Below are 13,764 nucleotides of genomic sequence, written 5' to 3' on the forward strand. Positions count from 1 at the left end.
GGGGATGTGTGCCGAGATCACGGTAAATGATGGGAAGGTCGCAGAAGAGAAGCCACAGACCCCAACAAAAGAGTGGAAGAGGTGGCAGCTCCACGGCAGAGCTGGGATAAAGGCACAATGCCCGCAGGGGGAGAGACCCCTTCCAACTTTGTGCCATCATGGTCTCCAGACTCAGGGGCAAGGGGCTCTGTGCCCGAGGCCCTTGGCAGCCCCCTGGCCTTGGGCAGCGTCAGCTCCCTCTGAGAGCGAGCGGAGCCCTCAAGGGCCCGTCAGCACAGCCTCAACAGCACGTGTGGGTCTGGGGCCATGTACGGAACTGCAGGTGTGTGTGTCACCCAGCCCCATGACACACTTAGGAGACCAGATCTTAGAGATGGGTCGGTTGGCTATGAAAGGGTGGGCCACGCCAGAGCTGACCCCAGCCCCATGACCTGCTGGGGACAGCACCATGGTCACCGAGACCCGCACTGCAGAAGGTGGACCGAGCAGGGGGCGCCTGAGCCCCCACGCGCTTACCATGAACAGGTCGAACTCCTCCTCGTGCCGGGCGATCATCTGGTTGACGGTCTCGTCGTCGGGCACCTCGTCTTCCTCCTACAAGATTGCAAACCGTCAGTTGCGCTGCGGAGGGGCTGGGCTGGGCGGTGGCCGAGCTCGGAGGCGAGCGGCGGCGTCCGTGGGAATGAGCTGGCGGTCCCGGCACGGCTGCGGTGGATGGGGACCCACACGGCAGCGAGAGGCACACACACGCACACGCACACGCACGCTCCGTGGGACCAGGGCCCTTGCTGGCCGTGTCAGCCGAGAAGCCGAGGATTGAATGGGCATGGAGACTGAACTACCCCTCTCACCTTTAGAGGTGGCTCCTCCAAGTCGGGGTTGACGCCCGCTGGCGGAGGGGCAGTGTGGGCGAAGCTGGCACTGCCGCTGCCCGTGCTGCAGTGTCTGCTCTGTGGATAAATAGAGGACTTCAGTCTCCAGGGCTGTCAATCCGGCGTCTTTCACCAGCAGTTTAGAAAAAAAAAACCACTTCAAAGAAAAAGCAAGTACTCATCCTCTTTCCTTTCAGCCCACACTCCCTTTACTCCAAAGGGATGCAAAAAAAAAAAAAATAAGAGTGCAAAAAAGGTAAAAAAACAAAAATGAAAGCCGCTCATGCGTCCACCACTCACGCCGGGGAGGGGTCGGGGCCGGCGCTGGGCTCACCTCGTCCTGCTCCTCGTGCTCCAGGATGGCCTGCAGGAAGGCGCGCCGCTCGTGGCTGGACGACTTCTGGTCGAACATGCCGGCCTGGATCACCTTCTGGTCCACGTTGAGCTTGTACTTGGCCGCGGCCAGGATCTTCTCCTCCACGCTGTTGACCGTGCAGAGGCGGAGCACGCGCACCTCGTTCTGCTGCCCGATGCGGTGGGCTCGGTCCTGCGCCTGCAGGTCCTGCGGGGAGAGACGGCGGTCAGTCCCAAGCGAGCCCCGTACATCTTTAAGGGGAAGGCGGCCTTCTGACCTGTGCACCAAGCACTGGCGACTCTGCCCAGCCAACCTGCCGCTGCACAGGCCGGAGCCTGGGCTGCCACATGTCCCTGGGGGACAGGGAGGCGCTCACGGCCTTCCTCTAGAAGCAGCACTTTCTACCTCCTGGGACCTGACAGACGTTCAGGAAGAAAGTGCGAGATCCCTAGAGAGTCACACTCCAAGGCAGCCGCTGCGGCAGCTGCACCATCTACAGCCCAGGCGGAAGCCCGGCAGCGCCGTGGTGACACCTGGGTAGGGTGCAGGCCGTGCCCGATCCTCGCTGTGCACCCAGCCCAGCCTCAGCTCTCTGAGCCTCAGAACTCACTCTGCTGACATGGGCGCCTCTCGTGGCTACTGTGCAGATTAAACGGGTGAATAAATGTCGGGAGTGTGGCCGTGACCCACGTAGTCAGTTCTCAGTGAAGTGGGAGCCGTGGCTGTGAGTGTTTTTATCATTATCCCCACAGCAGAACCTAGGAGACTCCCTGGAAGTCCCGTCTGCAGGCCCAGGAGCTGCGGGGCAGCTGGGGACCAGCAATGCTCCTAAACTCAAGACTGGCACCTGACAGGGGCCACCGAGGCCACACTTGGGAGGATACTTGGGTGCACTGTGTCCACCACCGAGACCCCACTGTGAGCACAGTTCCTGTCAGGCCCAGCTCTCAGCGACGTCCCTCTGGCTCTGAGGTGGCTTCAGAGGCCTCACAGCGTGGTGGACAACAGGGTCCACAGAGGCCCTGCCTGCTGACTGGGGAGGCACGCCCCGGCCACCCTGAGAAACTGGCCAGTCATCAGGGTTGGGGTCTGCGCAGGAACTACACCCCAGACTGATCATAGGGACACTAGTGACCACCAGGCCATTCACCCACTGGACGGGCTACACTGCGAGGTAATCAAGGAATGCCGGCGCCCCCTGGCTGCAGGCAAGTGCACCATCAAAACCTGACAGTGGGAATGAAACCACGTTGGCAGAAACAACCAACACCTGAACGGGACAGACACTGCTACAGGCTGAGAAGCCCTACTTCTGACCGGCCGTGGTCCTCACACAAGTGCTCCGAGACAGGGACAAGAAGGTGCCCGAGGGGCTGGGGAGCAGGCTGACAAACAGAAAAGCCAGATGCCTGCCAACTGGGGCTTAAATGTGGACGTCCTGGGCGGCCATCTGCCGGGACAGCTGGCAGCCGGTCAGACGCTGGGCAGCTTCACACGCGCACACTCGAGGAGAGGCGGTCGGCACCGACGATTAAACAAAGAGGCGCGTGCCGGGCCACGCGGCATCCGTGGCGATCTCAGCAGGCACGTGCCCCAAACGGCAGGCAGAGGCGCGGAAGACAGCAGGGTTGGAATGGAAGGGAAAAGGGGACTCTTGACTTTGTCATCAGTATTTGTGTTTAAGAATAACAAGAATGAGGCCGGGCGCTGTGGCTCACGCCTGTAATCCTAGCTCTTGGGAGGCCGAGGCGGGCGGATTGCTCAAGGTCAGGAGTTCAAAACCAGCCTGAGCGAGACCCCGTCTCTACTATAAATAGAAAGAAATTAATTGGCCAACTGATATATATATAAAAAAATTAGCCGGGCATGGTGGCGCATGCCTGTAGTCCCAGCTACTAGGGAGGCTGAGGCTGGAGGATCGCTTGAGCCCAGGAGTTTGAGGTTGCTGTGAGCTAGGCTGACACCACGGCACTCACTCTAGCCTGGGCAACAGAGCGAGACTCTGTCTCAAAAAAAAAAAAAAAAAGAATAACAAGAATGGGCCGGGCGCGGTGGCTCACGCCTATAATCTTAACACTCTGGGAGGCTGAGGCAGGCGGATTGCTCGAGGTTAGGAGTTCAAAAACCAGCCTGAGCAAGAGCGACACTCTGTCTCTACTATAGATAGAAATAAATTAATTGGCCAACTAATATATATAGAAAAAATTAGCCGGGCATGGTGGCACATGCCTGTAGTCCCAGCTACTCGGGAGGCTGAGGCAGGAGGATCGCTTGAGCCCAGGAGTTTGAGGTTGCTGTGAGCGAGGCTGACGCCACGGCACTTACTCTAGCCTGGGCAACAAAGCGAGACTCTGTCTCAAAAAAAAAAAGAAAGAAAGAATGAGAACGTATTGCTTATATAATGAAATGCTGGGAAAGGTTCTGCTCATTTTAAAACCATCGTATCTATGAAATAGCACGTGCCGGGGGCCAGGGGCACGGGGTGCACATGGGGTACGTGGTCAAGTACCAGGGAGAGGCAGGAAACAAAGCACATAGAGTTTGGTCACGTTTTGTTTTAAAAAGCGCAGGTGTGTGTGCTTGCAGAACCACGTGCCAGGGCTGCACCACGGTGATGAGGAGGATTAGGGCATTTCCCACTTTCTTCTCATTTACCCAATTCCAGGATTTCCTTTTTAGAAGCAACAGTGGAATGCGTCGCTTTCCCGGTCAGAGGGGAAAGCTCCTTATCTGGAGAAGCGGCGAGGATCCAGCCTCTCCGTCCTCCTCCCTGGCCCTAACGAGGTGTGGGTGCAGCAGACGGTCAGGGAGGCCGGAGACACTCAGGACGCCTCGCGGGCACCCCTCCCTTCTCGCACCTGGGGCCCCAGCCTGCTTTTACCTGGTGAGGATTCCAGTCGCTGTCGAAGATGATCACAGTGTCGGCCGACTGGAGGTTCAGGCCGAGCCCCCCGGCGCGCGTGCTGAGCAGGAAGATGAAGTACTCGGAGCCGGGCTCGTTGAAGGTCTTCAGCAGCATGCCCCGGTCCTCGGCCTTCGTGGTTCCTGACGGCACAGGGAGCACGGGGTCAGCAGGGTGACCTCAGGGGGGCGGGGAGGAGACGCCGACGAACGCTTGCTTCTGATGGCAGGGCCAGTGTCCACCAGTGTCCCCTGGGGCCACACGAGCCAAAGTTCTGCACGCTCAACTCGAGGCTGTGACTATGATGAGCATGTGACTGGGATCTCATGTGTCACTACTGAATACCACGCTTCCTGTCCCAGGATCGAAGTGGGCCCTGCCTGCGTATAAACGGGGAGCCACCAGACAACTGAGAGGGCTGGGCTGGAGCACAGGGCCTGGCAGGCAACTCACACTGTCATCGTGGCCGCTACCACTGCAGATGGTGCTGGTGACCCCCAACCCAAAACGCACAGGGGACCTCAGGATGGGTGGAGAGTGACGGGGAATGAGCTGGAGGGCTGACACCCACTCCCAGCACCACTGCAATGGGTTCTGACGGTTCACAAAGACAATCCTCTATCGGCAGGACATGGAACCTTCCAATGGGGACTGATTCCCTTCCAGCAAGATCAGTGCCCCCTGCGCCCCAGCAGAGGAGCTGGTGAGGGGCTCTCATGGGGCAGCCCATGACGCTGACCCCCAGCACTGACAACGTCAAAGGGCGGCTGAGCTCCCCCGGCTGCCGGCAGCTCAGATGAAAGGGGCTCTTGGCAATGGGGAGGCATTTGGTGATGAAATGACAGTGGATCGTTTCTTGGTCTACACGTGCCCTGGCATAGTGCCGCAGCCCGCTGCCCGCTCCAGCCCGGGCATCCACCCCTGCCTCCCCTCCCTGGGGCTCCAGACATGCCCCCAGCTGCCCCAGCTCCCTAGACGCCAGCCTGTGCCCCAACGCTCACCACCCTAACAGTGGGAGATCCAGTCTCAGAACATTCCACAGAGCTCCTTCCCTTCCCCTGCTCTCTTCATAGACTCTCTGCCCTGTACCCATGACCATGCCTAGTTCTGGGGGGGGGGGGGCAGCTCTGGCCAAGGTGACCAAAGTCCTCGGCCCTGTGGAGCATTAAGAAGAGAAGGGAAAAATGGGGCAGCCAGTTGGGTGCTGGGGAGGGTGGGAGCTGAGCTCTCCCTGGGGCTCATCAGCCCAGCAGTCATAAGTACTCGGCCTGAGAAATTTCAGGAATGGAGGGGTGCAGCAGTTTGGGGCATTTTTGCACGAGAGCTCAGACAAAGGCTCTGAGAAGTCGTGTAGGGGAAGAGAAACCTGCTGAGCCTTGTCTGTCCCAGTGGCTGCCAAGCTCACGTTTCTAGTAAGCCCCGTGCGCGCCCTCAGGCTGACAGAGGGAGGGGAACCCCGTTCTAGGGCCGGGGCCCTCCTGACCTACTGCAAGCGTGGGACCACACGTCCTGCATGCTGCCAGCATCTGCCTGCCAGAGTTCCCTTAAGTAGGGTGGTTGGGAGGAAAGTAGAAATAAACATGGTGACTTTTCCATGAGGGACCAGAGGACACGGGGTGGGACTGAGCACTCCCCAGGCAGCTGCTGCTCTGGCCCCTGCAGTGCCTGCTTCACACGCTCAGCGCCTGACGCTGAGTCTGACTCCAGCTCCAGGCCTGACGCGTGACACGTGGTGCACGACAGCTAAACGAGAGCCAGCCCGGGACCTCTGTGGCCTCTCTGCTCGGGACACTGAGCAGGGGAAGACAAGTCAGAGGATGAAGCCAAGAGGGAAGCCAGCCCCTCCGGCAGCATCTGTGCACCTGGATCCAGTTGTGCCTAAAGCCAGCTCGACCCCTGGGGTTTTAGCTCTGTGAGTCTATCAATGCTTTCCCTTATGCCCACGGGATAGTGGTCTCTGCCGCTTCCAACTAAAACAGTGAGTCTTCCCTATTGGACCTAGCATCGCAGCAGAAAGACCACCAGCTTGGCGGTCAGGAGACCCAGCCCCTCATCCAACGCACGCCCACGGCCAAGGTGCTCAGTGTGCAGCCGGGCCCACGCCGGCCACTGGAACTAACAGGAGTGCACGGCCTCGCCTAGCCCCATGCGAGAGGGCACACCGGCGAGCCGCTGTGGCAGCCCCAGACACCCCTGAACAGCCATCTTCCTGGTTCCCACTCACCGTCGAGCCTGAGGTATTTAAAGCCACGATATGCAAAGTAATCTTCCATGATGGTCATGAGAGAGGTCATCTGGCAGAACAGCAGCACTTTATGGTTGGTTGCGCGGAGTTTGGGAAGAATTCTATCGAGAAGCTCAAATTTACCCGAGGCTCGGTACAGGTCCAGTCTGGCGTGTGGAGGAAGGGAGGGAAGAACGCAGAGAGTGTTACAATTGGCACCTTTTGGGGATAAAGGAGGAAGCACGTCTCCCATCTCCGCTGGGTGTCAGGCTCAAGCACAGAGGTGGCTCCCTAAGCAGACCCCTCCCCAGGTCTCAGCAAAGCCATTTCAGCCCAACTAAAATAAGGGCACGTCACCAGGGTGGACTCGTACTTATCGCCTTACCCAGACACTTACGGGGATTAAAGGAGGCGCGATTAGCAGTTTCCCTGGGACAAAGGGCTGGAATGGAGGCAGCTCCCAGAAGCCGGGCATGCGCCCCTGCCCAGTAATGAAGCTCCGGGAACAAATGCCACAGTGGAGACTACCCACACCCTGGCAGACTTGGCACTAAAGGCCACCTCAGCTTCTCTAATCCACTCCAGCTAACATCCCCTGGTGTACAGATGTGGAACTGAGGCTGGCAGAGGACAGTGGGATATGGCTGGTGACATGCCAGAGCAAGGCCTCAAACCCAGGGGTGTGAGACTCCATTATGGAATTTCGTATAAAAAAATGTGATCAAAATAACTTTTAGTCTTTTCTTTTTTTAAAAAATTATTTCATTCATTATTATCTTTTTAGAGATAGGGTCTCACTGTCACCCAAGCTGGAGTACAGTGGCACGATCATAGCTCGTAATTGCAGCCTCGAACTCCTGGGCTCAAGTGATCCTCTTGCACGTACCACCACATCCAGCTGATTTTTTCTTATTTATTGTAGACACAGGGTCTCACTGTGCTGTCCTGGCTGGTCTTAAACTCCTGGCCTCAAACGATTCTTCCACCTCACCCTCCCAAAGTGCTGAGATTACAGCCACGAACCACTTTATCCAACCAACTAAGAAGGATGCACCAAGATCTTTCTGCCCTTTCATTAGCTGCCCCTGCTCTTCTGAACAGCTTAAAACTCCAGGGGAATAATGGTGGCGTTAGCTCTAGGAATGTTTTTAGCAAGGCTCTTTGCAATGGTGAAAATCTAGAGATAGCATCTGTGTCCAGTATTAGGGGATTAAAGAAGTCTGGGCTGTACTTTACAAAGGATGTTGTAGAAAACACACCCGCATGGTATGCCTGGGATGTGAGCTCTGCTTAGGGGGGTGACGGTGAGGAGGCCCCACAGCTGGGAGAGGAGGAGAGACGTGGGCTCAGGGAGAGCCACCAGAGCGGATCCTGGGCCAGGAAGGGCAACTTGCACCTTCCGGAGGCCTTTCCCATCGCCGGGAAGCAAAGGGCAAGTGCGATTAGAGGGGCAGCTATGCACAGGGACCCCAAGTATCTCTGGCTCAGAGAGGTGGAGAGAGCTGTCAAGGGCCACAGATTCCAGAGGCTGCAGAGAGGGCTCTGGACGCCGCTCTGGAATCCCGCTTCTCAGGGTTAAGGGTGGCCAGCTCTCCAAGCACGGAGAACTTTTACTCTTTTCTCTGGGTTCTTTTACATTTTCTAAATTTTATGCCTTTGAAACTGAAAAAGTGTAACAATCGCAATAAAGCCACCCCAATAAGACAAAAAAACACCTCCATGCGAACTGCCCGCCCTCCCCGTCCAGCAAGGAAGCCACGCACCCTTGGACGATGCCACCGGTGAAGCCCAGGTGCTCGGAAAAGGACTCCTGCAACGGAAGGAGAGACGGTCAGTGCCACACGGGACCGGCCCTCGGCTGCTCAGAGCACAGAGCCCTCCCGCCGTGCGTGCAACGAGCGCCCGCGGTGGCTCTGAGGCAGACACGAATGCCACACGCATTTCCAGTCCGCTGACGTCCCTTCCCTCGTGTGCCTCCAACGAGGGAAAGAAGTTGCTATGTAACGCTCTTCACCGCCCACGTGAGCACACGAGGACAGTGTGGGGCCACGACCATCCTCAGGGTGCTGCATGGAGCCCCAGCGGTCTGGGCATAAGGGGGTCTGGAAGGATCCTGACAGTCCATGCCAGGAACTACAGAAGCAAGAATCTGGAGACTCAAAGCATATTGTGGCCCAAGAGGGTGCTGACCCCATACTCCACTGTGGGAAAGTATGCCGAATGGCAAACACAGCGTGAGCCACTGGGGAGGGATGGCGGGGATGTACCCCGAAAGGGGACCCTCCAAACACTTCCCTGGTGACTACCGAGGGACTTTCGTTTCTATCGAATACTGCCCTATACTGTTGGGATTCTTTACAATAAGCACCGGAAAACGGAAAGCCAATCAAGAAACACATGCACAGGCGCTGCGTACTCAAACGTTAGAAATGATCTTTGACAAAGTCGTCAGGGAGACGCAACTGAGCTCTGCCGGGAGCTCAGCAGACAGGCGGCCCCGGGCCGCCCTCACCTCGATGTGCTGGAACATGTAGGGGTGGTTGCAGATCTTCCTCAGCTGCATGATGGTGTTCATCAGGGTCTTGGTGCCGCCTTTGCCCTGTGGAGGCAGATCAGAGGGTCCCAAATGGGGTCTTGTCCCCGGGGCAGGTTGGAGGTGGGGCTGCTGGATGGGGTAGGCAGCCAAAGGCAGGACACGGGGGAGCTTGGGTTTGGGTGTATGTGGCCTGTGGCACAGCAACCGGAAGTGAGGAGCTGGCTACGTCTGGAGGCCCAGAGGTGCAAGTCGAGCCCTGGAGGACGCAGAGACCGCCTGGCACGCTGGAGGGCAGGCAGTGGGGGTGGGGAGGGGCCAGCGGGACAGACTAGAAATCAGACTGGCAAAGGTATGAGTGACACCAGCTGCGTCCCAGGCATCGTGGGGGGTCCCCAGTGGGTGTCAGCTGGGAGGGCTATGATGACTTAGGACGCTCCCTCTGGCTACAGGGTGAAGGAGGGGGTGGGGATGGCTGGTCGGGTGTTTGGGATGGGTAGTAACCCACGACATTCTCTGCTGCAACAAGACAGTCCAGAGAAGAAAGGTGGAGGCTGGGCCAAGGCACTGGGGCAGAATCAGGGACCCTCAGCTTTCACCCGAGGAGGGAGCCCTACTCCTGCCCTACTCCTCTGTGCTGTGAGACTCCACCCCAACGCAGCCACATGGGAAGAAGCTCAGGAGCTTTGGCTGGCAGGCAGCCCTTTCCTGTCGGGGAGTGTGGGGCTTGCTAGAAGGCTCCTGCCCTGCTGGGCTGAGCACCCGGCCGCCTACTGCCGACTGGAGAGGGAACCAGCACGTCACAGGCAAAGGGGATGCCAGACGGCAGCTGAGTAAGTGAGCCTGACGTAGGCCACTAGCTGTCATCACCAGGGCCAGCTGGACGCCCTTGGGATGGCGACCATGTCAGGCCTCAACCAGAATGCTAAGCGCCAAGGAGGCGAAGGCCCCTGGAGAGACTGCTCTGCCCTGGTGCAGGCTGGCCCCGACCCGCCCACCTGAGCCCGGGTGGGGAAGGGGGGACTCCGCGGCGCACCTTCTTGTCCTTCTCTGAGCCGTCAGTCAGCAGCACGCCCTTGGCCTGCATGTGCCGGTACAGCACTCGCTGCAGCGCAGACATGTCGCACTTGATGACATACTCCACCTGCGGGCACGGGCAACGCTCGTCAGGGCCCCAGGCAGCCCGAGCCCGGACCACTCCTCACCCCGACGCGCCTCCCATCCCTGGGCCCCGGAGGAGGCGTGCTGGCCAGGATGTGAGCTCTGCTTAGGGGGTGACGGTGAGGAGGCCCACAGCTGGGAGAGGAGGGGAGACGTGAGCTAAGGGAGAAGCACCGTGGCAGATCCCGGGCCAGGAAGGGCAACTTGGCACTTTCTAGGCCTTTCCACGGTTGTCCGGGAAGCAAAGGGTAAGTGCGATTAAAGAGGCAGCCTGTGTCCACCAGGGACCCCAAGTCTCAGGGACCCCACTGCAGGGCCTGGGCCCGAGGGGTGTGGCTGCAGCAGCCACGAGAACCCAGAGCCCTCCCACGTGGGAAGCGGCCCAACCCCAGCCACGGCCTCCACGGCCCTTCCCGACGTGGCCGGGAGGACCTGCCCAGGCGTCTGGCCACTGAGAGGACATGGTGTTTCGTGCTCTAATCGGATAAGCCCACCCTTGGCTTCAGGGACCCAGTGGGTCTCAGGCCTCAGCTCCCTAGCTGGATCGGGCAGGGCCAGGCTGGGGCCCTGGGGGAAGTCACTTGAGCGCACCCACAACCGGGGAGAGAGCCAGGGGTACGAGGCCGCGCTGCGGCTGCCTCTGCGCAAAGCCCCATTACCTTTTCGGGCAACTGGGCCTCCACCTCTTTCTTGAGCCGCCGGAGCAGGAAGGGCCGCAGCACTTTGTGGAGACGCCGGATGATGAGGATGGTCTCCTCCTCGTTCAGGTCCACCTGCAAGGCCCCAGGCCACGAAAAGCAAGCGTTACCTCCAAGGGAGGGAGGCAGGGGTCTTGCCAGGAAGTGGCAAAGGGGCAGGCAGGGGCCCCTAAAGCCTCCTTGTGCTGCGCACCTGGGCTTCAGGCTGCCTTATGCTTTCTGGGGCCTGCCAGGGAACCCTCTTCCTTAGGAAAACTGGGATCTGCTCCCTCCGTGGAGCTCCAGGGCCACGGAACCGCAGGCGCCGGGCACCCTGCTCTGCGCACCTCACCCGGGAGAAGGCGGAGGCACGCTGTGCGGCTTCTCCCAGAGTCGCACGGACTCTGTCCACAGAACCACCGCCACGGCCACGCTGCCAGAGAGCACTGGAGGGGCCAGGATGACAAATGCGTGGCTCACACCAGGGTTTGCACCACAGAGCTTTGCACTGGGGACCCCAAACCCTTTCTCCTTCAGCCGGGATGAGACGGAGTGAAAGGAACCTGCTCTCCCACGGTATGTGCTCATTGGCTACAAAAACATGTTTTTAAAAGTTCTAAAAAAAGGTAGAGGAAAGTAAGAACATGCCTGAACTTCCCTTTACTGCTTTCCTGGGAGTTTCTTTTTTGTTTTTTTTTTTGTTTGAGAGGCAGCAGGGCCTCCGGGGAAACCCTGCTACCCCTGGTTCCTGGGAGTTTCTTAACAGAGCTTCTGCCCGATTCAGAACTGATGAAACTGCAGCAGGTGCTCCTGGCTCTTGGTATGGGGGTGACGGGGATCTGAGGACTGGGGCTCCTCCACTACGACACTCGAGGCAAAGCTTCGGTTTCTCCTTCAGAAAGGCCTCTGCCTTGACCGGTGCCGGGAGGACAGGGACCTTGTGCACGAATCCAGTGGAGGTCCCTCCATACACGGCACAGAGGCCCCGCTGTCCCGCACACGTCTAAGGAAAAGCTGTGGGGGATGCGGGCGGCCTGGCTGCCGGGGCCGGGCGCTCCCAGGGACCTTCGCAGGCTCTGCCCCCAGCTGCGGGCTCTGCCGCACAACTGCCTTCAGCAGAAAACACAGCCCGCCCAGAAACGTGTCTCAAACGCCAACAGCATGACAGATTTTAGGCCCGGTGCTTAGCACTGGCTTGGGGACACTCATCAGTGATGAAGACCTGGCCCCTGATAGCCACTGTGCCACAGTGTGGCTCTCAGGCTGATGGTGCCACCCATGGCCATCAAGATACATTGGCCACAACACTCTGAAAACAGCGTAACACAGAACCTGAGAGTGTGCCTTCCTTAACTGCAGACTGTCAAGCTTCCGGCTGCCCTCAGAGGGAAATCCGAACCCCCTGAAGAGACTTACAGGACACGGGGGACCTCTAGCTGCATTCTCCACACCCTCCTAGTCCTGTGACCGCCTCAGGGCCCTATTCCTTACTGGCCCCTCTGGCTGGAGTGCAGAGTCAGGGAAGCCCGAGTGTGCCTGGGAGGTCACCTCACCATCTCTGCCTGGCACGTGGCACAGGCCCTGCCCACTGTGGTGGGCACTCAACGCACACTGACCAGAGAGAGCCAGCCGAGCCCGGAGCTGTCAACGCAGGCACAGCGTCACTCAAGTCCACTGCCTCGTGCCCTGCCGCCGCCACAGGGCCAGCTGGGCTCGCTCACCTTCTCACCGGTCATGGCGAAGGGCGCGTTGAACCACTGCTCGAAGGTGCTGCAGCTCTTGAAGATGGTGGGCAGCAGGAAGTTGAGCAGCGCCCAGAGCTCGGGCAGCTTGTTCTGCAGCGGCGTGCCCGTCAGCAGCAGGCGGCGCGGCGCCACGTAGTGCGTGTTGAGCACCTGCGTCAGCTTGCAGTGGTGGTTCTTCATGCGGTGGCCTTCGTCCACGATCATGTACTTCCAGCGGATCTGCGGGCCCGAGAGCGGTGGTCAGGGCCGGGGGCAGTGGGGCGGCCCCAGCGTGGAGGGAGAGCCTCCCACTGCGTGCCCATTGGCCAGGAAGGCTTCAGGCGGAGAGTGTGGCTTGACATTGTCCCCAAAAAGGGGCCGACTCAGAGTCAGAACCACACAAAGCAGCCTCTACCAAGCATGAGGTCAACACAGACACACAGACGGGGAGGCATGCCCACGACGACCGTCCGGTGAACAGAGCAACTTGCAGAGAAGTATGTTGGATTTCCAGAAAACTCCCATATGCCGATGTGAAGCCCAGAAAAACACCCAGTATGTTTTGGCGGAACACACATTTTGCTGACTAGAGGATTCATCCCCTTGGAGTTGGGGGGTCTCAAAGGGACTGACTTGGGGACATTTCTTACGAGCAGACTGTGTCTAAGGCAGACGAGTGGGTGGGTTCACAGTGTGGGGCAGGGGTCCCCAGGCACACCCCAGAGCCTGTTGGTTTGAGGCTACACGTCACACCAACACAGCTAGTCACTAAGTGCACCTACGGTAGGAGCTCAGTGAGGAAGGAAGCCCAAGGTTACCCTGACTTGGCCCTTTCCACGCACACAGGGCAGCTGTCTTTTTACGCGTGTGCGGCTGACCCACTGGGAAATCCTTTGCAGGGGGCTTTGGAGAAGACGGGCAGTGTGACACTCATGACAACTGTGCTCGGGCAGTGACAGCCCCTGAGAGCACTTAACCCGCAGCCTCGTGTGTTTTGCATGAGGACACGTTACCTTGGCGAGGATGTGCTTGTCTTTAATGATGTACTCGTATGTCGTCAGCAAGACGTTGAACTTCCCGCTCCGGAGCTGGGGCACGAACGCCCGCCTTGCTGCCGGGGAGCCCTGTCAAGGGAAATAGGACACATGCAGCTCAGCCTCTGGGGCTGGGTGGCCAAGTGGCATCAGCATCCCCGCAGCTGCCCGGTGACAAGGGAAGAGGACTCGTCCTTGCCAGAGATGGCATGGAAAGACGCTGGGTAAGGCTGTTGGTCTGTCCCCTAACCTTGTCACACTGAGCACCATCTGCAGGGAGAA

At 59.0% G+C, this 13,764-nt stretch overlaps 1 protein-coding gene across 4 annotated transcripts in view; it reads right to left on the bottom strand.

Moving 5' to 3' along the window:
* Positions 1-22: 22 nt before the first annotated feature.
* The window catches only part of SMARCA4 (SWI/SNF related BAF chromatin remodeling complex subunit ATPase 4), a 62,812-nt gene continuing 49,070 nt past the window's right edge, over positions 23-13,764 (bottom strand). For 3 of the 4 annotated variants that reach the window (XM_075998285.1, XM_075998287.1, XM_075998286.1), the window contains exons 18-28: positions 13,462-13,572; positions 12,446-12,688; positions 10,707-10,820; positions 9,923-10,030; positions 8,866-8,952; positions 8,117-8,163; positions 6,354-6,520; positions 4,109-4,272; positions 1,207-1,434; positions 852-950; positions 23-594 (exon numbers count right to left, since the gene is read on the bottom strand). In XM_075998285.1, the coding sequence (XP_075854400.1) occupies positions 259-594; positions 852-950; positions 1,207-1,434; positions 4,109-4,272; positions 6,354-6,520; positions 8,117-8,163; positions 8,866-8,952; positions 9,923-10,030; positions 10,707-10,820; positions 12,446-12,688; positions 13,462-13,572 (1,704 nt within the window). In that variant the 3' untranslated portion in view covers positions 23-258. The remainder of the gene's footprint in view (positions 595-851; positions 951-1,206; positions 1,435-4,108; positions 4,273-6,353; positions 6,521-8,116; positions 8,164-8,865; positions 8,953-9,922; positions 10,031-10,706; positions 10,821-12,445; positions 12,689-13,461; positions 13,573-13,764) is intronic. The other variant, XM_075998288.1, reaches the window with a different exon arrangement.

The sequence above is a fragment of the Microcebus murinus genome, chromosome 27 (assembly GCF_040939455.1).
Source record: "Microcebus murinus isolate Inina chromosome 27, M.murinus_Inina_mat1.0, whole genome shotgun sequence".
Lineage (NCBI taxonomy): Eukaryota > Metazoa > Chordata > Mammalia > Primates > Cheirogaleidae > Microcebus > Microcebus murinus.